The sequence below is a fragment of the Lynx canadensis genome, chromosome D3 (assembly GCF_007474595.2).
Source record: "Lynx canadensis isolate LIC74 chromosome D3, mLynCan4.pri.v2, whole genome shotgun sequence".
Taxonomy (NCBI): Eukaryota; Metazoa; Chordata; class Mammalia; order Carnivora; family Felidae; genus Lynx; species Lynx canadensis.
In genome coordinates, this window is record NC_044314.2 from 86,018,226 (window position 1) to 86,045,240 (window position 27,015).

At 46.4% G+C, this 27,015-nt stretch overlaps 1 protein-coding gene across 6 annotated transcripts in view; it reads right to left on the reverse strand.

The window, feature by feature from the left end:
• Window positions 1-27,015, reverse strand: part of KDM2B (lysine demethylase 2B) — a 126,554-nt gene that overhangs the window by 45,512 nt on the left and 54,027 nt on the right. For all 6 annotated transcript variants that reach the window (XM_030335724.1, XM_030335727.1, XM_030335723.1 and 3 more), the window contains 3 exons: window positions 23,660-23,786; window positions 20,582-21,066; window positions 2,708-2,794 (listed from right to left, as the gene is read on the reverse strand). In XM_030335724.1, coding sequence (XP_030191584.1) covers window positions 2,708-2,794; window positions 20,582-21,066; window positions 23,660-23,786 — 699 coding nt within the window. The remainder of the gene's footprint in view (window positions 1-2,707; window positions 2,795-20,581; window positions 21,067-23,659; window positions 23,787-27,015) is intronic.

A 27,015-nucleotide genomic window follows, 5' to 3' on the forward strand; every position in this document is an offset into this window, starting at 1 on the left:
ACTCTCTAACCAGCCGAAGGGCTTCAGTCTCTCCCCCACCCCCAGATTTGATATTAGCCACGTGACCTTGTGTATAGACCCGTGCTTATACACCAATCCTCCACAAAAATCTTAGATAAGGGCTACTCCCCCCAGAAGCCTGCTTCCTGTTTCAAGCCCTTTGGAGCAAAAGGGCAGAGGGTTGTTTTTTTTTTTTTTTTTTTTTTTTTTTTAATGCCTATAAGCCTCTCAGGAGTAAACTGAGGGTCTGAGGCACAAAGGACAGGACACATCAGTAATCCTGAAGTGCTTTCCCCCAGAGAAGTTCGTTTGGACCCCTCCATTAATTCTGAGATTACAATGGGTCCTGGCAAGTTTGTTTTTTCAAAGCCCATGTTCTGTAAACCCCAATCCCTCCCCCAAAGCAATTCCTTAGCTGGGAGGGGAGCAGGCAGTGAGGCAAAGCCACCATTTCCTCTTCAAGTTCAGAGCAGCCGTGGGGCCCGGCTAGGTTGTTGCAAGGCGCTATGTTTGCAGGTACAGTTTGCGGTCTGAGCAATGGTGGTTGTGTTTATTGCCCATGTAGGGGAAAGTGAACATTAAAACCCTACTCACTTCCATGGATCGGGAAACTAATGGCAGAAGCTATGAAAGTGAATCCTTTTTCATTTCTACTGCCACCTAAATTCCCACTAAGCTTCAAAGAGAATTAGAATTCAATACCTACAAGTAATAGGGGCCATCTTCCCCAGCAATTCTACATTTAGGAATATACCCTAAGGAGATAATCAAACAAAAGTGGAAAGAATGACCTAAGAACATCACTATCCAATAGAAATGTAAAGTGAGCCACACATATACTTTTATATACTTTTCGTAACCACATTTAAAGAGGCAAAAAGAAAAAGGTGAAATTAACATTAATAATCCATATATTCAAGGGGCGCCTGGGTGGCGCAGTCGGTTAAGCGTCGGACTTCAGCCAGGTCACGATCTCGCGGTCCGTGAGTTCGAGCCCGGCGTCGGGCTCTGGGCTGATGGCTCAGAGCCTGGAGCCTGTTTCCGGTTCTGTGTCTCCCTCTCTCTCTGCCCCTCCCCCATTCATGCTCTGTCTCTCTCTGTCCCAAAAATAAATAAACGTTGAAAAAAAAAATTTAAAATAATCCATATATTCAAAATATTATCATTTCAACTAGAGTTGCCAGATTTAACAAATAAAAATACAGTACACCCAGTTAAATTTCAGATGAACAATGAATAATCTTTTTTAGTGTAAGTATATGTGATATGTGGGCTATATTTACACTTAAAGTTTTATTTGTTGTTTACCTGAAATTCAAATTTAAATGAGGATCCTTTCTAAAATCTGGCAACCCTAATTTCAACATGCAATCAATATAAAAAACAAATTAATGAGTAATTTTACAGTGTTCTTTTTTGCACTAAGTCTTTGAAATCTGTTGTGTATTTTATACTTCTGACACATCTCAATTTGAGCTTGTCATATTTCAAGTGTTCGATAGCCATACAGCTAGCAGCTACCATTTTGGACAACACAGATCTAGAATATTCCTCTAAATGTTTCTTATAAGAGCAAAAAAAAAAAAAAAAAACCCCAGAAATTGGCAAAATACACATCAACAAAGAGGCTGCTGAAGTCACAACTGACATTTAAAGAGCACTAACCACTGGTCACTCCTTGTCCTAAGAACTTTGCATACATTATTCCTTTTTTTTTTTTTTTTTAATAGTTAACCAGAAACAAATTCAACAATGCATTATCTCATCTAGTCGTCACAACAACCATTTGAGTAGGTGCTGGTATAACCCTTTTTTACAGATGAGGAAAGTAAGGGCCCAGGGAGCATCTATAACCTGCTCAAGAAAGTGGTGAGCTGAGTGTCGGCAGATGGGCTGATACATACGTGTCCTACCCCAGCACAGACTTTGGAAGAAGACACACCAAAATGTTACTGGTTTTCTCTGGAGAATGGACTTTGAGGTAGACACTGGTTAACAGTCTAGTCTCTGCTGTCAGACCGATCGCCTTGCCCTCGGCTCTGCCAGGTGCCCTCACAAGTGACCTTACCTTTCTAAACCTCAGTTTCCTCATCTGTAAAATGAGAGTCACAAGTGTCTGCCCCACAGGGCTGCTGGGAATCTAAAGAAGATAAGGGATGCAGGGGATGAGGCAAAGCAACCTGCTCCTAGTAAGCCCTCAGTGACATTACTGTCATTCTCCCTAGGGTCTTGGTCCTTTCCTATTTGAATAGACTGTTTCATGGTGAGCATCAATCAGGTTTACAAAGAGAAAAAAAAAGTTACTTTCAAAAGAGAGGAAAGAGTCCTTGAAGCAACTGGAGGAAGGAAGGAAGGAAGGAAGGAAGGAAGGAAGGAAGGAAGGAAGGAAGGAAGGAAGGAAGGAACAGAGGGAGGGAGGGAGAAAGGGAAAGAAGTCACCTAAAGAAGGGGATAAGTGAGCCATCATTTCCCCACAGTTTTCTGAGTGGCCACCAGGTGGCCACCACTGCCTGCAGTTTCCACAGCTAGGGAAAATGATTCCTTTCAAGAAACAAAAATTTGCAATAGACAAATCACCAAAAACATTCATCTTAACTGGGGTGCCCCAGGCCGGGAGTCCCCACTGAAAAGTTGCCCACACTCATCTTACAGGAGATGTGAAAGGCAGCGGAAATGGTCCCTCAGCTGCGGGCAATCTGCGTCTTACCTTTGGAGTCTTCTTTGGCCAAGTGACTACAGGGACCCCAGTGACGGCCAGACTGGGGTCGTCGTCTGCATGCTCCTTCAGGACATTCTGTGGCCAAACAAAGGAGCCATATTAGCCCAGAGTAGAGGGAAGGTCTCTAAAGGGGGCTAAGACTGGACCTAACCCAGTGAAAGACTGATAGGCCTCTGCAGTCACCCACCACCCACACACTCAGTAGAAACCAAGTCACCAGGGTCCGTCAGAGACCACAAGACACAACATCCTCCTTTCCAAAAAATGTTTAAAGAGTAAATCACTCACCTCCCTATGACTTCCATGAAAGTATCACTCACTGATCATATTTATAATGTGCCAAATATTTATCTCCAGCACCAGGGACTCACACACAACCTCATTCAATCCTTACCAAGTACCCCGGGAGCGGGCTGGGCAGTGCACTAAAATACTCCAATGTACAAAAACTCAACTATGGATGCAGAGAAACAAAAAAACAACACTAACCACGAGGTCTTGACACCTGTGAGACCTGACTCAGCCAGTAAGTCATGCGTATTCTATTCCCCGTGTGTAAAGACATGTCACTGTTTATTACAACATGGGCTTCATAAACACTGGTAGATACTTAATCTGGTTTGACCAAGGATGGAGTCATATGGCCGCAAATGCCAGCAGAAAAGTGGGCTGTGACAGACATACATCCAGGCTGGGCAAGGGTCTCCCACATGGCACGCTGTGTTCACATCTTTGTATGTCATCTGAAGGCTTTTCAAAGGTAATTCTGACTCTACCAGATTTCGGCCTTAGGTGGTGACTGATTTGAGAACCTCATCCAGGTGCAAGATGCTACTCCACTGAATTATCCCTAACTTATAGGCACAGCAATCAAGGCTCAGAAAGATTCAAAGGCCTCGGACGCTGCCCCAGACCAGGAGGGCAGAGCCCCTGAACTCACTTTCTGGCTCCAGACTTCCCGGCCCAAGACCACTCCACACATGGGTTTTTTAGTTGCATCCGCAATGCACCATTAGCCTTTAGGGACAGACACAGATCTGTCACTGGCCTCTTCCGACCTTGACCATTAATTTTTGTGTTGTGCAAAAGCATTCCTGCAGGGACATTTAAAAGCAGAGAAAGTTGCACAGGAGAACTTAAGAAGAACAGAAGAGCTCCAAAGAGAAATGTAGGGAGAGTATTTTAACTCACTTTCCTCATCTACCCACTGGAAATGAATCCAACTCACTTGTAATTTATTCCATCTACTGTCTTAGTTTTCCTCGTGTGCCTTTGGTTGCCAGATTTTTCAAAATTTACCTAACATCCCAAATCCACCTCCTCTGCCCATGGGAGGTGGCAAACAGGACAGTGATCAAGGGTCAGACTCGGGGCTGCCTGGGTTCAATTCTCAGCCCCTGCAGCCTTCTCCAAGCCCAGCGTCAATGTCACTGATTTATAAATGCTGGGTTTTTTTTTTAATTTTTTAATGTTTATTCATTTTTTTGAGAGACAGAGACAGAGTGCGGGTGGGGGAGGGGCAGAGAGCGAGGGAGACACAGAATCCAAAGCAGGCTCCAGGCTCTGAGCTGTCAGCACAGAGCCTGATGCAGGGCTCAAACCCACGAACCGTGAGATCATGACCTGAGCTGAAGTCAAACACTTAACCTACTGAGCCACCCAGGCGCCCCTATAAATGCTGTTTATAAATGTTTTGTTTCACTGTTATATCCCTAGCCTTGCACAATGACTTACAGTAACCCTCCAGTAAATAACTTAAAAAATAAATAAATGAGGCTACAAATCCCCAAAAAGGGACTTTCTACTCAATCCCTGACCAGCACTCCTCACATCTGTCAAGGTCAACAAAAAAAAAGCCCCCCAAAATCTGAGAAACCGTCACAGCTGAGAGGAGCCTGAGACATGACAGTTACAAAGATAGAGGTATCCTGGGTGGGATCCTGAAATAAAGGACATTTGGTAAAAATTGAGGAAATGTGAATAAACTATAGACTTTAGTTAGGAATAATGTACAGATACTGGTTTTAATTGTAACCAATGTACTCTGCAGACATACCATGTTAATAACAGAGGAAACTGGATGGGATGGTGGGGGGGGGGTCTAGTAAACGGAAACTCTCTATACTACCTGCTGAGTTTTTCTGTCAATCTGACGCCATTCTGAAACACAAAGTCCTATCATAAAAAGCAATCTTTAAAATGCCAGACAGTAGTAACAGCTACCGTAAAGGAAAACAGGATAATTAGGCTGCCAAGCTTTCTAACATGTATGCAGAGTATTTAAAAAGAAATACAACAGGGACACCTGGCTGGCTGCCAGCAGAGTGTGAAACTCTTGATCTTGGGGTTGTAAGTTCGAGCACCATGCTGGGTGTAGGGATTACTTAAAAATAAAATCTTAAAAAAAAAAAAAAAAATACAGGGCGCCTGCATGGCTCAGTCAGTTAAGTATCTGACTTTGGCTCAGGTCATGATATCTTGGTCTGCGAGTTCAAGCCCCGCGTTGGACTCTGTGCTGACTCTTCAGAACCTGGAGCCTCCTTCAGGTTCTGCGTCTCCCTCTCCCTCTGCCCCTCCTGCACTCTGGCTCTGTCTCTCTTTCTCTCTCAAAAATAAATAAACATTAAAAAAATTTAAAAAAAGAAGAAGAAGGGGTGCCTGAGTGGCTCGGTCAGTTAAGCATCTGGCTTCGGCTTAGGTCATGATCTTGCAGTTTGTGGATTCAAGCTCCGCGTTGGGCTCTGTGCTGACAGCTCAAAGCCTGGAGCTTGCTTCGGATTCTGTGTGGGTGTCTCTCTGCCCCTCCCCGCTTGTGCTCCGTCTCTCTCTCCGTTTCAAAAATCAATAAACATTAAAAAGAAAAAAGAAATAGAACAGAAGGGAACCAAGAACACAGCATTATTCAACACACATGTGGACCTCACAAGGGGCATGAAAGAGGCTATGGAAGGTTGGGGGCAGTGGGAACGATCCGTGCCTGGGGGGAGGAGCATTTCATCAGTGATGTTGTTTAGAATCGCCAGTTCCCAATGATGATAAAAAGCAGACCAATTTTTGATCAGTTTTGGTTTTTAATTAAATAGACTGCAGACACTGCACCCTTTACTACATGGACCCTAGTGGGTCATTCCCGCTGCCCCTTCTCTGCCTTGACCCACTGCTCGGGGTAGGTGGGACTGGCTAGGTGAGGGGTAAAATGGAAACATCAAAAGGCAGGTACCACATATTTTGCTGAATGGATGTACGAGAATAAGATGTATTGAGTGTTTGCTCTGTGTTGGGCACTGTAATAAACATGCCATATCCACTCGGTCATCCAACTGCTTGACCGCACTGGGAGACAGACCACCATCATTTGCAGATGAGAATACCAGGGTGTAAGGGGTGAAGGAACGGCCCAAGACCACTCAACCAGTAAGAGGTGGAGACCCCTCCACTTTACAACCTGTGCTCTAACCACGGTATTACTCAACCTATCCTTAAACAAAAGAGGGGGGCCACGAACCTAGCAGCATTACTCATAACAGCCAAAGGACACTTGGAAACAACCCAAGTGTCCATCAAGGGATGGATGAATAAATGATATGTGGTCTATCCACACCATGGAATATTATTCAGCCTGAAAAAAAGGAAGGAAATTGCGACACATGCCACAATATTCTGCTGAGTGAAATAAGCCAGACACAAAAAGCCAAATAGTGCATAATTCTACTTCCATGAGGTGCCTAAAGTAGTCAAATTCATACAAGCATAAAACAGAGCGGTGGTTGCCAGGGGCTGAGGGAGGGAGAAGCAGGGTGTTGCTTAATGCATAGTTGTGACGGCTCTACAGCAGTGTGAATGGACTTAATGCCACTGAACTGGACACTTTGAAAAATGATTAAAATGGTATATTTTACATTATGTATAATTTACCACAATTTAAAACTTTTTGCAATGTCTTGTTTTTATTTAACTAATCTCTACACCCAACATGGAGCTCGAACTCACAACCTTAAGATCAAGAGTTGCCCACTCTTCCAACTAAGCCAGCCAGGCGCCCCTACCAAAATTATTGATTTATTTCTAAAAATGTCTTAATTATTTTTTTCTAAGTGTCTATTCATTTTTAAGAGAGAGAGAGCAGGTGATGGAGGATTCAAAGCAGGCTCCATGCTATTGAATGTGGGGCTTGAACCCATAAAGTGTGAGACTATGACCTGAGCCGAAGTTGGGCACTTAACTGACTGAGCCACCCAGGTGCCCCACAATTTTTTTAAAAGGGGAGGAGAGAATGGGACAAAGCAGTCCCTCCCTAAGGAATGGATTCGGAGGTTCTAGAAAGTACACATAGGGGACCTAATATTTTGCTAGTTAAGCTGTTGCTATTATGCCTGCAACAACACTGGTTCTAGAGTCAGAAGATCTGGGTTCAAGTTCTACAACATCGGACTGTGTGACCTTGAGGAAGCCACAGCTTAGAACAGTGATATCTAACGTTGATTTTATGCCATGAAGCTAGATGTGATTTTGCTACCATTTCTAGGAGCATTTGTTAAGTGCTTGCTCCAGACTAATCTTCTCTGGGGGATAGGGCCGATCTTGCCCATTTCACGAAAGCAGAAACTTAAGTTCAGAGAAGTCAAGTGACTTGCCCAAGGTCACACAGTTGGGAGGTGATAGAACCTGACACTGACCAGGCCCATCTAACTACAAGCCCAGGCATTAATAGTGGTGATAAAGACTCCGGAGACCATTCCAGCAACCTCTACAGCTGACCTATACCTCATTATTGAAAAATGTGACGCCTAGGAGACAATCTGGGCTCATATTTACCATTCGATTAACAAATACAGAAGTGAGTTATCCTTGCCTATTCCTTGCAAGTTAAGACCAAGAACTAATTCAGCCACTAACCCCTCTACAAAGCATTTTTCAAACTTTGCCCCAGTCACAGAAGAGGCACAAGGCCCAACATGGGTCCGCATAAGCACAAAGTTTCGCTGACATTTCATGGTTCTTAATAATCCTATGAGGGGCTCCTGGGTGGCTGAGTCAGTTGAACCTCTGACTCTTGATTTCGGCTCAGGTCATGATCTCATGGTTTGTGGGGTCAGGCTCCACACTGGGCTCCGCACTGACAACAAGTAAGCCTTCCTGGGATTCTCTCCCTCTGCCACTCCCTCACACATGCATACTGTCTCCCTCAAAATAAAGAAATAAACTTAAAGAAAAATAATAATCCTAGGAATTTCACAACCTGCTACACCATACATCAGAGTTCTGTGGGGTTTTTTAAGAATATTTCCCTACCCCCCCAAAAAAAAGTAAAAAAAAAAAAAATTGTCAAGTAAGATGCTCTGTGTTTAGGCAAAACCTTTCGATATATGTGTGGATATATATTATATTCCAATATATATAGGGAATCATATATATATAAACCTATCTTACCATATGGTTGCAGCAGGGGGCCCATTACTTCCACAGAACTTCCTGCCCCCTTACCCTATCGCAAACTCCAGGCTGGGATGACAAACTCAAATGCTTCCAGGAATCAAGCAGATAAAATGCAAGATATCAACAAATGAGAGCACTAGACAGCGGTGTGGTCTATGCAAACTAGAAGGCACAGGCCCAGTTTAAAGAGGGCAAATGCTACTCAGTTCCAACATACTAACCTCTTGTGGACATGAAAGCCCCACCAGATCTTTGATTTTCCAGAAGAAATCAAAGATCCATAGTTTTATCTGAAATCACTTAAATGCTGACAACTGATTAAAAATTTAAAAAAAATAATAATAAAACAAAAACAATTGTGAGCCCAACAAGATCTGTGGGCCAGTTAAGCCCAAGGGCCACCAGCATACAAATGCTACTCTGTGTAAGATTGAAAATAAAGTCCATTCACCTTGGTTTTCTTGGAGTTTCTTTCTGAACTGTCTCAAGATTTCCTATCATTTCAGTATCAAGCTGGAGTCCATCACTCACAAGCAAGGTGAGGCCGCTTTAGAGGACTGTGTGGTTACAAAAAGCTATTACTGGAGGTGTAAGTATTATTAATAACTAAAAATACGTTAGTAACAATAAATAATAATTAAAAATTAATAGAGACCTCCCCAAGTACCCTAGAGTGGGGCACCTCACACACACTCACTGTAGGAAGCAGTTCCCCCATGGACCTCACTGGCCACCAGGGGGCGCTCGGGGTTCTGTCCCGCAGAGAAGTATTTTCATTAGTATGTGACAGGGTACAGAAAAAGGAGATTATTCAAATTGGAGATTCTCTGAGAAATAAATTGTGCTGAAGAAACTCCTGTCACTGGCTTCCCTGGGCTCTGCAGAATTTATACACTCCTTGGGGCTCTAGGAAGCAGAGACTAGGTAATACCAGCCCAGGGGCCTTTGGGTTACATCCTATAAACCTTCCCAATTAGAAAGCCTCGGGCAGACTTTCTAAAAGAGAAAGATTGGGGGGGTGCCTGGGTGGCTCAGTCAGTTGAGCACCCAACTCTTGATTTCGGCTCAAGTCATGATCCCAGGGTTGTGGGACTGAGCCCTGCATCAGGCTCTGTGCTAAGCGTGGAGCCTGCTTGGGACTCTCTCTCCCTCTCTCTCTCTCCCCCCCTACTTGTGCATCTGTGCATGCTATAAATAAATAAATAAATAAATAAATAAATAAATAAATAAATGAGAGAAAGATTGAGGCTCCTGGGTGGCTCAGTCAGTTGAGCGTCCAACTTCAGCTCAGGTTATGATCTCCATGTCCATGGGTTCGAGCCCCGCATCGGGCTCTGTGCTGACAGCTCAGAGCCCGGGCTCTGTGCTGACAGCTCAGAGCCTGGAGGCTACTTTGGATTCTGTGTGTCTCTCTCTCTGCCCCTCTCCTGCTCATACTCTGTCTCTCTCTGTCTCTCAAAAATAAACATTTAAAAATTTGAGAAAAAAAGAGAGAGAGACAGAGAGAGATTCAGGACACTAGAGGCTGTTTCTGCTGGAAACTGCCCTGCTTTTGACCCAACAAGATGACCACAGACAACGGATGTGCTGGGCCTCTGTTCCCTGTTACTCTAACTCTCTCAGAGAGTTTAATTGGTTAACAATAGATTCAGGCCCCACCATTCCCTAGGGTGGGGTGTTAATAATAATGATAATAAAGCAGAGGCAGGCATCAGGAAAGAATCAGTGGGTAAAAAGGAAGGTAACAAGGTCACAAGGCCTGGAGCAGCTCCGATGCTGCTCTGAGGAACCTAGCAGACTAAGGGGTCCTCTGCTTGCCACAGGAACTGGGTTTCAATGCACCTTGGGCCTCTCAAGTTCTCTGCCTCTGCCCCAGCCCAACCACCATGTGCCTGCCTGTAAAAACCCATCTGTACTGGGGTGCACCATATCTCCCAGATAGGTATGTTCAAATCCTAATCCCTGGTACCTGTGAATGTGACCTTACTTGGAAACAGGTTCTTTGCACATGTAATTGTTTAAGGCTATCCAGATGAAATAATCCTAGATTTAGGGTGCATCCTAAATCCTATGACTGGTGTCTTCATAAGAGAAAGACGAGGGGGATGTGAACAGAGACACAAGGAAGAAGGCTGTGGGAAGACAGAGGCAGGGACTGCAGGGATGCAGCCACAAGCCAAGCAACATCAGGAACAACTAGAAGCTGGAAGAGCCAAGAATGCCCCCCTAGAGCCTTCTCAGGATGCAGACCAGACCGTGAGAGAAGAAATTTCTGTTGTCCTAAGCCACCAAGTTTGGGGCTCCTGGGTGGCTCAGTCGGTTAGATGTCCGACTCTTGATTTTGGCTCAGGTCATGATCTCACGGTTCAGGAGTTCGAGCCCCACACTGAGCTCTGTGCTGACAGCGCAGAGCCTGCTTAGGATTGTCTGTCTCCCTCTCTCTGCCCTGCCCCTATTCATGCTCTCTCTCTTTCTCTAAAAAACAAACAAACAAACAATTTAAAAAAGTCACCAAGTTTGTAATTAATTTGTTATGGCAGTGACAGGCAACTAGCACAAACTTGCCGTAACATACTGTGGCTAAAAGCCTCTTAGCTGCATGATTTGGGCAAGTCGCTACATCTCTCTGAGTCTCAGTTTCTCCATCTAAGAAATGGGATGATAATAGTCTCCACCTCGCCAGGTTGTGGCAAGGATCACAATGCATGGAAGGTACCAGGTACACAGTAAATGTTCAACAACTTTTGGCCGATCTCTTGTGGCTTATGTCATATTTCCTGCTGGAATACACTGTCCCTGTCCTCTGTCTGCAGAATTCCACTACTTCACAAGTTCTAAGCACAGGGAAATGTAAAAGTTTATTTAGTTGGAAGGGCAGTCTAAAAGCTTACTGAGCTGCCTAACTAGGAGAGAGAATAACGCCCACAAGTTAATTTTAGGCTAAAAAAAAAAGCTCCAGCTGACATGGACAACCTATCCATTTTTCAGGTCTAGGGTTTGCCCAGATGTCTGGAACTCAGATCTCTGGCCCTTTGCGGTCCTCCTCCGTTCCCCTGAGGTGGTGCAGGCAGAGAACTCGGAGTATGCATGGTTTGTCGTCATAGTAGATGGTTAGGCCTGTCTCACTCACCTTTGTGTCAACCCTCTATCCCCTCCCTGCCCAACAAAAATACAAAACACACGGCTCAATATTACATCCAGCCCCCAACAGGAGAGCCTGAGCAACTACTGGAGGCCAGACCCCCAGCCCCACTCAATCTGTGGGGTACCTTCTCTATGCTCTGGGCCATCCTCCGGGGCGGGAGGGAGCTGGGCTGCAGACCTCCCACTGGCTTCCTGCTTTTTGGCTCTTCTGAAGCAGGTGTGGTGGTGGTGGTGATAAATTAAAAAGCCAATAGTTCCAGAGGTCTGGGCTCTACACCTTACTATTTTGCACAACACCAAGGCGGGGGAGGGGCTTAAACAAGCAGGGGTGTTCCGAGGTGAGGACTGATGACCCCCTGAGAGAAAAGCTGTATAAATGTTCCACGGTCATGGGTTTCACAAACTCTCACACTCATCCCTAAATGGGCCTGTTTTCATTCCACGGTGTCTGAAATAATAATAGTAATAATAATAATAACAATAATAGCAATGATAATAAAACAGCTCCAGGTTACTGAGCACTTAAAGGCCCTGTGCTAAGTAAAGCTTTATGCATGTTGCCTCACTGAATTTTATCACGTTCCCCAAGAGCATTCAGCTGGTTAATGGATGGCACATGGGATTCAGCCTGACTCCAGAAACTTTGGTCTTAAAAGATAATACATGTTTGGATAATGTACTCTTAATTTACAATCATTTTCTTTCCTATGATATTTGGGTTTCAATGAAAGAACAATAGAATTGATTTCTTTCTTTTATGTTGAAAAAAATATATATATACATAAAGAACACCTGAAAACAATGGCCCCTCGCTGGCTCTTCCAGCCCCGTAATTCCATGCAACCCCACAATTCCAAGCAACAAGAAAGGTGGTTGTCTGTGGTGAGCTGGCCTTTGTCATCCAAGTTGACAGTCTGGCAGCCAGGGGAGTCTGGTATTACTTTAACTAACAAAAACAGCTGCAGAATAACCTTGCAATGGGGTAATTGACAAAGATCCTCCCATCTCCAACCTCACTGGTCACCACCCACTTAGACCCAAACCCTCACAACCTTGCAATGCACTGGTAATTTTCAAGTCATTTACAGTCAATTTGAGTAGACCTGCCCCCAAAACAGCACCATGCCTCCCTTTCCTCCCGACAGGAAGCAGATCTCTCTCTCCCTGAGTTCTAGTTGAAAGTACAGATTCTTCTAGAAGGAACAGCATCCAGGGCAACTCCCATCTTACTGTTGGAAATCCAAGATGGAAGAGAAAAAAGATGATGCAGTGGGTTGAATAGCGTGGCCTCAAAATTCATGTGCAAAACCTCAGAATGTGACCTTACTAAGTTATGGGGTCTTTGTAGATGTAATCATGTTAAGATGAGGTCATAGTGGATGAGGGTGGGACCTAATCCAATGACTGATGTCCTCAGAAGAGAAGAAGACACATGGAAAAGACAAACAACCATGCGAAGACGGAGGCAGAGATTGAAGTGATCTAGGGACAAGCCAAGGAATGCCAAAGATTGCTGGCAATCACAAGAAACTGGAAAAGACAAGGAAGGTTCCTTCCTCCCCCGAGTCTTCAGAGCAAAAGCACGGCTTTGATTTCAGACTTCCAGCCTCCAGAACTGTGAGAGAATAAGTTTCTGTTGTCTTAAGACAGTCTGTGGTTCTTTGTTATGGCAGGCCCTAGGAAACTCACCCAGATGGCAATCATTAACCTGGAAGATGGATGTGGGGGAAGCTAAGAGATGGGACAGAGCTGGGGAAGGGTGGGGAGCTGGCCAAGGCCAGGCTGGCTCTCCCTGGACTGTCACCTATGAATATGTAATTATTCTCCACAGGTTTAACTAGGAGCGCTAGGCATTCCTTACCTCATTGTCACTCAAAATACTTCAGGGACATAGGTCCCTGTTGTTAGCCCCGTTTTACAGTGAAGACACTCAGGTTTCAACTGGTGAAGCCCTTCAGAACAGCCAAGGACCTACAGAATCTGGTCCCCACCAAGACAAAGCACAGCTAGTCCCAAACTCTTGTTTTACGTGCAGGTGAACAGATGGGTGGAATGACTTGACCACACAGCACGCGGCAAAGAACAAACGGAAATAGAACTCAAGGGTCTCGTGTCCTGATTTCCTATTCTCCCCATTAGGTACAGGCCAATATCCTACACTCCTCCAGCAGAAGTGCTCTGAAAGAAGGAAGTTGCTAAAGGTATCTCAGTGCCAAACCCCAAGGATTTCACAAACACAGGGAAAGGAAATGGCTTTCTCAGTTCGATTTTTACAAGACGCTTGAATCTTTTTTTTCACAATATAAATGAAGTCAGGGTGGTCATTTTGGTTTGCATCTAAATCCAGACCCTCTCAAGGCAAGTTTTCAAGGTACAAATGAGCTCACTGGGAACTACTGAAACCACAGGGTCACAGCAAGGACAAACTCAACTTTTGAAAGTGCTGCCCCCCAAAAGAGTATAAGCTAGACTTACAGGAAGATAAACACACAAAAAGCTTCTTTAAGGGACAAAAGCAAGTTGCTTTTGCAACTTGCAATCCAACTTTTTAAAAATGATGTATACATGGGGACGACGGGAAAGTCCCAGAAATATATTTAGCAGATGAGTAATAGGGGGTTACCTCCAATTGGGAAAGCTGAGGAGGAGGACATTTTTTTCTAGCCTCCAGCCTACAATGTTTAATTTTTCTTACATTGATCATGGAACACTTGAAACTTTTACAGAAAAGAGATATCCAGAATAGGTAAACCCATAAAGACAGAAAGCAGACAAGGGGAGGGGGGAAATGGGGATTGACTGCTAGTGGGGACAGGATTCTGTCTGGGATGTTAAAAATGTTCTGAACTACACACAGGTGGTGGTTGCACAACATTGTGAATGTACTCAAAGTCACTAAACTATACACTTGAAAATGGTTAAGATTGGGCGCCTGGCTGGTTCAGTCAGTGGAGCATGTGACTCGATCTGGGGGCCGTGAGTTTGAGCCCCACATTGGGTGTAGAGATTACTTAAAAATAAAAAAATTAAAACAATATTGGGGCGCCTGGGTGGCTCAATCAGTTAAGCATCCAACTTCAGCTCAGGTCATGATCTCACGTTTCATGAATTTGAGCCCCGCGTCGGCTCTGTGCTGCGTTGGGCTCTGTGCTGACAGCTCAGAGCCTGGAACCTACTTCATTTTTTGTTTTTAGTTTCTTTTAATGTTTATTTATTTTTGAGAGAGAGAGAGAGGGCCTGAGTGGAGGAGGGGGAAAGAGTAAGGGAGACACAATCTGAAGCAGGCTCCAGGCTCTGAGCCGTCAGCACAGAGCCGGACATGGGGCTGGAACCCACGAACCAAGAGATTATGACCAAAGCCGAAGCTGGACGCCCAACCAACTGAGCTACCCAGGCGCTCCAACCTGGAGACTACTTCAGATTCTGTGTCTCCCTCTCTCTTTGCTCCTCCCCAGTTCACACTCTGTCTCTCTCTCTCTCTCTCTCTCTCTCTCTCTCTCTCTCTCTCAAAAAATAAATAAATAAATATTAAAATAATAATAATAAAATAAATTTAAAAATTAAAATAAGTATTTTAATAAAATAAAATGGTTAAGATGGTAAATTCTTGAAGATTTTTTTAGTATTCCATTATTCTTTTTTTTTTTGGAGAGAGAACAGGAGCAGGAGAAAGGGGCAGCGGGGGAGAGAGGGGGAGAGAGAGAGAGAGAAAGAATCTCAAGCAGGCTCCACATTCAGCACAGAGCCTGACATAGGGCTCGATCCCATGACCCTGGGATCACGACCTAAGTCAAAATCAAGAGTGGGATGCTCAACCGACTGAGCCACCCAGGCGCCCCAATTCTTGAACATTTTGGAAGATTCTAAAGTAGTGATCTAGTAAGTAAAAAAGAAAAAAAATTTAATGTTTATTTATTTTTGAGAGAGAGACAGAGTGCAAGTGGGGGAGGGGCAGGGAGAGAGGGAGACACAGAATCCAAAGCAGGCTCCAGGTTCCAAGCTGTCAGCACAGAATCTGACATGGAGTTCGAAACCACAACCCTCAAGATCATGACCTGAGCCAAAGTCGGATGCTCAACTGACTGAGCCACTGAGACACCCCAAAAAAGAAAACATTTTAAGACAAAATAGTGTCATGTGTATTTTACCACAATTAAAAAAAAACACATTACAGGGGTGCCTGAGTAACTTTGGCTCAGGTCATGATCTGGTGGTTTGTGAGTTCGAGCCCCGCGTCGGGCTCTGTGCTGACAGCTCAGAGCCTGGAGCCTGCTTCAGATTCTGTGTCTTCCCCTCTCTCTTCCCCTCCCCTGCTCACACTCTGTGTCTGTCTCTCAATAATTAAAAAAAAAAATTAATAAATACATTACAAATGAAAGAAAAAAATGAGTTTTCCCAATACTGCACTGTATGTTAACTAACTAGAATTTAAATAAAAAATTGGCGGGGGTGGGGGGGCGCCTGGGTGGCTCAGTTTGTTAAGCATCTGACTTCAGCTCAGGTCATGATCTCGCGGTTCGTGGGTTTGAGCTCCACCTCGGACTCTGCTGTTAGCGTGGAGCCTCCTTCAGATCCTCTGTATCCCTCTCTCTGCCCCTCCCCGTTTGTGCATGCATGCTCCCTCTTGCTCTCTCTCAAAAATAAATAAACATTAAAATTAAAAAAAATTTTTTTTTAATTTTTTAATGAAAAAAACGTTTTTTTTTTAAATTTTTTAAATGTCTATTTATTTTTGAGAGAGAGAGACAGAGTGCAAGCAGGGGAGGGGCAGAGAGAGAGGGAGACAGAATCTGAAGCAGGCTCTAGGCTCCGAGCTGTCAGCACAGAGCCCAATGTGGGGCTTGAACTCACAAACTGTGAGATCATGACCTGGGCCAAAGTCGGATGTTTAATCGACTGAGCCACCCAGGCGCCCCCCAAAAATGGGTTTTTGATAAAAGCCAAAACCTAGCCATCTGGAGACTGAGTTGTTTTGGGACCGTCTCCAATCCCAGGGGCCTCTGGTCACCATGAACCACCATCAGCAGCAATCTCTGAGGCCCCGGAGAAAAGGACAGAAGGAAAAATGTTGTCTTTTTGCAACACAGCCAAAGATCATAACTGGTCAGTCACCAAGGGGGAACCACCATTGGCCAGAGACACGAATCACTCAATGGTAGGGATACCCATAGGCACGGGACCCACATTCCTGACCTGTGTTTGATTTCTCAGCCAGCACAAACGAAAGCTCAATATCTGAGGACAGAGAACAAAGGCACCGAAGTGTGTGCAGCCAGTGTCCGTAACAACACTCTCGCTCTGAAGGTCACTCTTGGATGCCACATCTTTTCTGGGTCTCCAGGGACCGTGAGGGGCTGATGGCCTGGCTGGACAGCCAAGAACTCCCCTGTTCTGGAAGAGATGTTTGGCCCACTTCCCTGGACAGACTCCCGGCCACACAGCACTTAGACGCCAGCAGCTGCTCCAGTTTTCCTGAGGCTCTAAGGAGACCTGTCTACCCAATTTACGAGCTCTTCAAGCTGCAAAAGGCCTCCCCAGACAAGGCTCAAGAACATAAATATCTCCAAAGATAGGCAATTCAAGCCCTCTCGGCCTCAGTTGCCATCTTCCTGGAAACCTCTGCGCCATGAGAGCCAAGTGGAGGAAGAAGCAAAAGCACAGGCTAAGGAGGAAAAGAGGAAAGATGGGACACAGGTCCAAGTAAACCACTAGCTTATGCACCCACGGAAGCCACAGGAGCAGAAATAAGGAAAGCCAGAGGCCAGGGACACGGGTACGAGTTCCTGAACTGCACAGCTACTTTCTAGAACTTGATTCAGTGGATCTAAAACATCCAGCACCATCTGATCACAATGACCACCTTTGAGAGACATAGCTTGTTCAGACCAAAAAACACTCCCTTTTGGTCCTTTGCCCTGGACCTGTGACTTTCGGGACTAATTCTGTTTTCATTTGGAACATGTATACAATCAATCATCTCTTCTGCTGTTTTAGTAAAAAAAAAAAGAGAGAGAGAGAGAGAGAGAGAGAGAGGCAAGTTCAATAAGTGAGCTAAGTGACTAGACTATATGAAAAAAAGATGTGAGAGCCTAATAATAAATACACACTCAGGGAGGCAGTAGGGAGTGGTGGGGAGTAGGGTGCTGCTACTCACTTCCTACTAATGGTAGCCAGTCTGGAACACAGGCCAGGAGAGCTAGGATATTTTTTTATGACTCTTCTGATATTTTAATGTTGGCAAGTAATTACAAAAATATATTTCATACTGTGCAGGCCAAACATAATGCCAAGAGGCTGGATTTGGCCAGGGACTGCTGATTTATAACCTGTTCCAGGGCCTGACCCACTGCTTCTGTAAAGAAAGCCCAAGCAGTCCCCTTACCACCTTCTCCCTAAATGCAGAATGGCCTCTGAGAGGGGAGAGAATTTCTCTACAAAGCAGTATGGTGTAGGGGGTAAACACAAGGATTCCCCCATTGTGGTCTTGGGCAAATCACTTAACCTATCAGTACCTCAATTTTCTCATCTGCAAAATGAGGCTAGTAAAAATACTACTGAGGGTTGTTGGGAGGTTTAAATGAGTTTATATATGGAAAACACCTATAAGAGCACATTGCAATTGAGATGCATTATCACACATTATCACAACCTGCCATTGAACCCCATGGTGGGGATAGGAGGGAGGAGGCTGGGCTCCTTAAAATTTACCTAAACCCCTCCCCCAGGCCTCCTCCACACCATCGACCAGCCTAGGCTGAATCCAGTCTCAGATGCCCATCAGGTGGGTACACGTGAGAGACAGGAGGGGCCAAGTCTCACCCCGAGAAAGAAATCTGACCAACTGAGGAACCAGGAACACTACACAAACAGATCAGAGACACAAAGATGCATTTCAAGTAAAAAACGGAGGGGTGCCTGGATGGCTCAGTCGGTTAAGTGTCCAACTTCGGCTCAGGTCATGATCTCCCAGTTTGTGGGTTCGAGCCCCACATCGGGCTCTGTGCTGACAGTTTAGAACCTGGAGCTTGCTTTGGATTCTGTGTCTCCCTCTCTCTCTCTCTGCCCCTCCTCCTCTCATGCTCTGTTTCTCTCTCAAAAATAAAAAAAATCTAAAGTAAAAAAAGGGCTTTCCACAAGCACAGAACAACATTTCCTTATAAGATGAATGTGTTTTTAACTCACAATATGTAGGGGCCCCAATACTATTAATGGTCTTATGACTGATGAAAATTCCTTGTTGTTTTTTTTTTTTTTACTTTAAAGGACCTCAGAAGAAAAAAAAGAGCCTCATGAAAGAATGCTAAGGTTTCTTTGGGAAACCCAATAGATAAAACTCCATACCGAGAGATTAAGGATTCTTAACCCAGGGTCCAGGAACAGGCTCAGGAATCCAACAGGTTAGGAGTCCCCTGACCTGGCATGCAAAATTTTGTGTGTATAAGCAAATTTATATAAAACCCTCAGGTGAGGTCAGCAGCCTATAAAAAAGTCAAGAGTCAATAAAAAAGACCCAAAGCAAGTAAAGATTTGCTTTATAGGGATGGTCACCACAGAGTTCTTTTACCAGGCAATTTCCCCCAGTTTATAAGATTTTCATTTCATGGCACCTGGAGGAACACACCTTCTATATGAAGTGAAATATATCTGGATTAATGATTTTGAACACCCTCTCCCTTTGCTGGTGGTGCCCATCAGGCTGCCCGATGCCCCTCCTCCGCCTGCCCTGGGGTCTCACTCCAATAAGAGTTCAGCCCCAGATCACTGAGCATCTTGAGGACAGGACCTTCTTAATATTTCTGTATTGCAGGCCCTGACACCTGTTTCCTAAATGAATCAGTGAACGCATGAACTAGTTTACAAGACCTGGGTATCGTCTCCAGCCATCAAAAAAGAGACTTAAGGGGCGCCTGGGTGGCGCAGTCGGTTAAGCGTCCGACTTCAGCCAGGTCACGATCTCGCGGTCCGGGAGTTCGAGCCCCGCGTCAGGCTCTGGGCTGATGGCTCGGAGCCTGGAGCCTGTTTCCGATTCTGTGTCTCCCTCTCTCTCTGCCCCTCCCCCGTTCATGCTCTGTCTCTCTCTGTCCCAAAAATAAATAAACGTTGAAAAAAAAATTAAAAAAAAAAAAAAAAAGAGACTTAAATTGCTTCCAACCCCAGCAGCAGGCAGCTGGACTCACTGGAAGTCAGACACTGGAAGAGGAAGCCTAAATGCCTCTGAGGCCTCACAGCAAAAAGCCTGACCGATGTTGAAAAAAGACGTGGTTCTGCATAGTGGTATACACTCGAGAGCTCTTAAGCCACTCCCAGGTCCTCATCCCAGCTCCCCTCATTTACCTGCTCTGTCACCTCAGGCACATCCTTTACCCTCTCTGAACCTACTTCCGTATCTGGTAAGTGCAGATAGTTGAGGTAGCTTGCCTGGCACTGGTACCTGACAGGTAGCCAGTTTTCCACAAATGGTATGATGATGATTACTACAGGGCAAGGCCTCTCAGGGTATGTCCTAGGAAATACACACACCACCTGTGTGCACTGTGCCTGTAACAGCCTTCCCCTTCCAGAGAACTCCTATGCAACCTCTAAGGCCCAAGCCAAATGCCCTCTGCGTAACTGTCTCAGAGCCCTGGCACCTGGTGTGGCTGATGAGTGTCCTTCACCTCACTTCTATGCCCTGGGTACACACAGCATGCCACAGGCGACTTAATTCCCTATGGCCTGACTTTTTCTCCTCTCTACTTCCCTGCTAATAGGTAAGCTACCAATGCCTTCCTGCTTTCTGTTTCCCCAGTGGTTAGCCCAGATGGTGCTTAATGAATATTTGCTCAATAATTAGGCTCTGCTTAAAGACCTCTGAACCCCAGGTGGCTACCTCAGCAGGCCACCTAGAGGACCACCAGGAGGTACAACTGGTCATATGAAACAGATGCATGCTCTGAGAGAAGCCAGCCCAGAGTCTTGCTGAACAGGATGGAGGGGTCTGTCCCCAAACCTAACAACAGCACTGTGGGCACACCCATGATGTCTAATGCCAGCAAAGCCTGCCAGATTTTCAATAAGTGCTGAGAATAAGTCCTTGCCAACCACAGAGGCCGCTCCCCCTATATAGCTCAATGGTGGCCTCAGCTCAGGGGCCCTACAAGGGCTTGCTTGGACCAGAAGCCCCTTTCCATGCATAGACATACCCCCAGGACAGTCTGCACCAAGCCACCCTGTGCTGAGCTGCCCCTGGGAACTGCCAGGCCCTTCTCAGCCGCCCAGGTCCAGATGCGACCCCCTGCCCACCTTCACACCCTCCAGGAGTGCCTGGGGGTCCTCGATGCCCTCGGGGACACACTTCTTGTTCTCTGGGAGAGATTCCAGTTTCTCCACCAGCGCTTTCAGGCCCTTCAGCTCAAACTCGGTGAGGTGGGTCCACTTGGCAGAGACCCCCGTGGCTGGAGAGCCAGTGGGCGTCTTGGGGTAGTCTGTGGGCACCGTCGTGGACTTCACACTCTCCTCCGACTCGTTAGACAAAGTCCTTTGGAGGAACCGCATGGCAGGTGCTTTGGGCTTCTTCCCGGGGGCCTCCTGGTCCTCTGAAGGGGTGCTGGTGGGCGAGGCAGGACCATCAGCCGCAAGTTTGGGCACCTTATCTGCACCCTCCTCCTCCTCCTCTTCCTCCTCCTCCTCCTTCTCCTCCTCCTGAGGCTGCTGCTCACAGGACTCCTCCTCCATCTCCAGCCAGGAATCAGATGAGAAGCCGTCTATGCTGGGTTTTCTTGGGGCATCTACAGGGAGCAGGAGGGTCAGCAGAAGACTGAGATGAATGGCCCAAACTCCCTGCTGGAAGTCCCTGGAGCCTCCACTCACTATGCCTCCCCTTTACTCAGGAGACCGGGCTTCTTTTTTTTATTTTTATTTTTTTAATGTTTATTTTTGAGACAGACAGAGACAGAGCATGAGCGGAGCAGGGGTAGAAAGAGAGGGAGACACAGAATCAGAAGCAGGCTCCAGGCTCTGAGCTGTCAGCACAGAGCCCAACACAGGGCTCGAATTCACAAGCTGTGAGATCGTGACCTGAGCCGAAGTCGGACGCTTAACTGACCGAGCCACCCAGGTGCCCCGCTTCTTTTGACAGTTCTAATGGTCTATGCCTCCCTCAGCCTTTAGAAAGGTAGGGGTCAGTCAGACGTTGGTTCAAATCCCAGCTCTCTGTTTCTTCCTAGCTGTGTGTTCCCATTCAGGTTGCTTTACCTCTCTGAATACACCTGGCATTTTATTTTTCAACATATAAAAATGAGACCAAAAAAATACATATAATGATTCATATGAAATATCCAGAACAGGGGGAAATCTATGGAGACAGAAAGTAGATTAGTGACTGCCTAGGCTGGGGTAGGGGGAGATAAGGAGATAACTCAAGGGTACAGGTTTCCTTCTGGGGTAAAGAAACCAACCCCAAAATTGACTGGTGATGATTGCACAGCTCTGGGAATATACTAAAAACCACTGAGTTGTACACATTAACTTGTAGGATATGTGAACTACATGTTTTTAAAAATGTAAGGCACACGCGGTACCTGGGTGGCCCAGTCAGTTAAGCATCTGACCGTCTCAGGTCATGATCTCACAGCTCATGAGTTCAAGCCTTGCCTCAGGCTCTGCACTGACAGTGTAAAGCCTGCTTCAGATCCTCTCAGTCTCCCTCTCTCTCTCTCTCTCTCTCTCTCTCTGCCTCTCCCCAACTCACACTTTCTCTATCTCAAAATAAATAAATAAACTTAAATATATATATATATATATATATATATATATATATATATGGCACAAAATGCTTCCTCTGAACACTTATGGTGAGGATTCAGTAAGGCATCACTAAGCATGGGTCCTGGTGCACAACCAGCATTTGATAAATGAGGCAACTGCCTAACATCTCCCCTTTTCTTTTGTGGGAGGAGTGCTGAGACAATGAGAAACAAAGACAAGAAATTTTAAGAAAAAATCAGGCACCAATGACCCAAATGCCGCCTCAAGATTTTGTCTCATGCCTGCAAATGGAATCGGGGATGTTCTCCTATGGCCCTAAATACACAAATGAGAGATGTGACCTCCTGTTTGCTGGTCCTGAGGACTGCCACAAAATCAAGCGTCCGGTCCCCACAGGGACGTGGAGCTACTACAACCACAGGGGTTATCTCATTATTTCAGAATCATTTCCTAATTCCTACCAAGCTGGGAGCTTCCAAAGAGCAGGCTGTGGGGTCTCAGACTTTTCCACACCTGAATATTACATCATCTGACATGTTTGAGACTCACAACAGACTCCCCAGACAAAACTGAACCTCTAGGAGGTAAAGAAGCACTTCCCAATAAAGACCCCAGCAGAAACATTTGTTCCCCATCATATGCCCAGCGTGAAACCCCCAGAAGTCACCGAGGATGAAAGTCAAGGGAAGGAGGGAAGAAGGCTTTTTGCAGTGAGAAAAAAAAAAAAAAAATAGGGAATCTAAAAATCCTGGCGATTGCAAGAGAAAGAAACAGTGCAAACCCTAAAGGAGACAGACCGATCGTATTTTTCTATCCTGTGATGAGACAGAAACCATGAATGAGGCTCAGCAGACTTTGCATCCAGGAAACCCCTCAGCAGTAACAGCTCAGAGGCAGGGACAGAGGGAAGATGGGTGTTCCTCCAGATTGCTCCTGGGGGCTCACTGTCACAGCTAGAGGCAACTTCAGGCGGGCACCTATGAGTCAAGATTCAAGGACTGAGCCATTTGGGGGGTGATGTCCCTTTAAATAAAGGAAGTAAGGCAGGGCTCCGCAGCTGTGGCTATAAACGCTCTCTCCCAGCCTCTGTCAGAACCACCCACTGCTCTGGCAAGCTTGTGTCTCCAGCCCTGGTCACCCCTCCCGCTGGCTCAAAGCTGGCCTCAGATTTTGAGGACTGGCTGCACCTCGCGGGCCTGCTCCCATATAGACAAAAACCAACCCCTAGGTGCAGCAGAGGGGTGAGGATAGGGGGATCAGCTGGTGGCCACGGAGAAATAAAACAACCAGGATTATTTGCTCCGTGGGGGTCCTGTCTCAGCAACCATGCCTGGACTGGATTCTCCTCACACCTAAACGGTCACCAGCGAGACCTGGAGGCCACCAGTGGGACTCTTTGGGGGGGGGGGGTGTCACAATTTCATTTTCTTGGACCCTGTATTCCAAATGGAAGGTCAACAAGGATGGCTTCCCCTTCCTAAGGGGTCTCTAGGAATCTATCCGACACTTTGGTTCAAAAGAATTCCAGAAACCCAGGGACTCTCAGGGGCCACACTGAAAAAATTCTTCCTGCCCAGCTGAGCAGTGGAGGCGGCCAGTCCTTATTTCACTCACCAATAAGCATGGATTCTCTCTGGTATTCCTGAGTGAGGTAGGACCGCTGGGTCACACAGTATACGTATCTCTCCAAGACATACCAGCACATCTCATAGTAGAAGGGGTAACGGAATTTGGGCTGCACCTGAAAGCAAAGACCCAGGAGTAGAAGTCAGTTTCTGGAGGGCAAAGGAGAAACAGGGAGGAAACTGGGAGGAGGGGGTTTCTGCAGGTGGGAGTTATTTTCACCATCTTAAGCAAGAGCACAAATGGTGTGAGGGGAAAAATGGGGGAGGCGGGCCGGAAGGCAGGAGAGAGGCGCTGGAAGGGGCAAGATACCAGTAGCATGCACAAATGAGGAGGAAGAGGGGAGAAAGAGGCCTATGTGACAGCATCATTTCAAAGCTCCCTGAGCTGCATGCCGCCAGGGAAAGGCGGATGGGGTCCGCTTTGTGCTTCTGTGAGATGCAGAGAAACAAGAGTTGTCCCCTGACCTACTGACGGAGGGTGCGGGTACCTGCGGATGTGATCCTGATTCCAGCTACAACAAACACAGGCTCCTCCTTGTTCTCAAAAAATTCTTACACAGACTCTGCTATCCCTCCCTGCCCCTTGAAAGGCAGAAATCGACCCCCAAACCTTACCCATTTGCAGACGGGCTATCAAGCATCTCCTGCACTCTGGGAAGGAGGCAACACGAGGCGGACCAATGAGGAGGGAGGGGGTGTGGCCTCTCCTACCGCCAGGGGCGGGGACTCAGAGGGGCCCACCTCCTGCTCCTCCCCGACAACCACCTGGCACTGTCCAGCCCTTATTCCAGAAGGACTCCCTAGACCCAAGTCCCCACGGTGACCTGGGACCACTCTAACACCAGGGTCTGGTGCAGGAGACCAGATGGAGATTCCCTTTTGGCAGTTTCTTATAGGGGAGGAAGTGTAGGTGCAGACAGCTTTGTGTATCAGAATTATGAAAAGGCCTGGGCTCCAGGAGGATTCTGATGGGTCTATATGGACGAGATGGCAGAGGAAGATGGGAAGGAAGCAATACCACTGATGGCCTTGCACAGATGAACCTTCTGGAAACTTCATCCTGAGAGGGTTAGTGAGGAATGAGGGTGGTGAGAAGGTGGTCCCTGGCTCCCTCCCACCCCCACCCCAGGGGGCTGAGCCCTCTCTTCCAAGGCTACACGTAGATCCTGTATGTCCAGGCTCACTCCCAGCCTTCTCTCTTGCCCTCTCACCAACAGTGTGTCTGCCTCAAGGGACCAGACCCCTCTTCACCTCTACTATCTTCCAGAAACTCAGGGAGTTGGATGTTAAGCAAGAACACGCTCCCACCTTTTTCTGCAATAGTGTACAGGCAACATTCTACATGTGAGATGAAGGCAAAGACAAGCACACTTAGCTCCTCCGTTTGCCCTAAAATACCATTTTGCTGCCTCTCTCACAGTGCCCACCTGCAAAAGGCCTCAGCTCTGCCCTGAGAGTCCCAGCTCAGTCCCCCGGCCACCCCAGGCCCCGCTGACTCAGTGTTCAACAGCGAGGCCCTCTTCCCATGTTGGGGGCCTCACTTCTCCCATCTGCTTAGTGGGTCCATTTGACCTCCCCACCTCTGGTGGATGGTATGTTGGAATGAGATCCTGGCCGCCGCATGCTTTTGAGCTCCTCCAGGGGATGCATGGAGTTGGGAACATCATCTAGCGGTTTCCTTGGCTCCAGCTACTTTCCCAAGAACCCTGGTTTTAATGCTGGGATAGTATTAATCCTTTTTCACTGTCACTGGATCAGTGCCCTTCGGAGTTTAAAAAGGAGAGGGGCACTTCAGACTGAGACAGACCCTGACTTCCTCCTGTAAAGAAGGGTCTGGGAGCCTCAACCCCACCCCTGCTCCAGAGGGAGGACCAAGAGACTTTGAAACCAATTGCCAGTACCTACGGAGCAGGCTGAGGACAGGCAGGCTCACCTCTTCTCAGACCCCCACTCACATCTCCCGACTTCAGGTTTGATTGGTAAAACTCTGAAGTTGCAATTGACCTTTCAAATTTTGGGAAACCATCCGAGCCGAGCCGCTCTGCATTGAAGGGCACCATGGCACCTGAGAATCTTTCTAGTTCAGGGAAAAAAAAAAATCTATTTTTTGGCTGTATTTCAGGAGAGGAAGAGAAGTCTCCCCTCATTGTTGCTGAACCCAAGGGAAACCGGCTGGGTGAAAACAAATAAATGCTGATGAAGGAATTCAAATTTTTTCATTTTATTTTTATTTTTTTTTTCCAAGAGAGCACCGCAGGAAACAAAATTTGCAAAGAATTGACTTACAAACGGGTTGTCGCCTTCCACCCTTCGCCTTCAAAAGGTTTCAGCCACATGCCTGGGAACATTAAACACACGATTGCTCAACATTACTTGTTGACAAATTCCGAGCCTCACCAAATTGAGTTGTTCACCGAAAGGCAAGGCAGTCAGAAAGCATGCAGCGCTCCTAGCCTGGGGGGTAATCAATCTATCAGCGGATCTCAAGGGGTAGCTTTGAGTTCCCAAAGGCCCATGCGAGTAGCACTCGGCCTTAGCCCTTCCTCTTAGAGCTGAGTGACCTCAGGAGATCAGAACCAAAGGTGTTTCGGTGCATCCAGAACTCCCGGGTTTCAAGGGACTTGAAAAACTAAAATATGAGGGTGGGTGGAAGTGTCTTAAAATTTGTTTTTCTCCTGGAAAAAAAAAAAAGTAAATGGGAAAAAAAAATCCAATGGTAGAGGAAAGAGGAGAGGAAGGGAAAATTATTTGCAATTTCCAAATAGATTCACTGGCTGAGAGGGAATGGAGTGTGTGGTGTTACCTTTCCTGAGAAAGCTGCTTTCACTAGAGCCATTAGGGGGGGGAAAAAAAAAGATAAACATAAGAGAGACGGCAGTTTAATGAATGACCAACTGGACCATCCCTGTCCCTTATGAACCTAACTGGAGTTAAAAATACGTAGTGATAGTTGCTGAGACGTTATCTTCAAATAATAAACATGCAACACACCCGTTCTTTGTAGTTCTTTGACTCCCTGCATCTTTAGAACAAGAGGATTTAATCCACACGGGGGGTGGGGGGGGCATGCATGTGGGTTTCTACACATGCAGACCGCCAGGCCCTTGCAGGGTAAGGCCTCATGGGCAGCAGGGTCAAGCCACCTATGAACCCCTCTCCCCAAATTAAAATCCTAGCGAGCGAGACATGGCTTCCTAGACATAGGAGAACCTTGGGGTTCCCCTGGTCTGGATGGGAGGGGGTTTCCCCACGTTGGGCCACAAAGGCAAATTCTTTTTCTTAGACAAATCCACATCATGGGGCTTAAAGATTGACAGTTTCCTGTCCCACCCCCTGCCTTTGGTT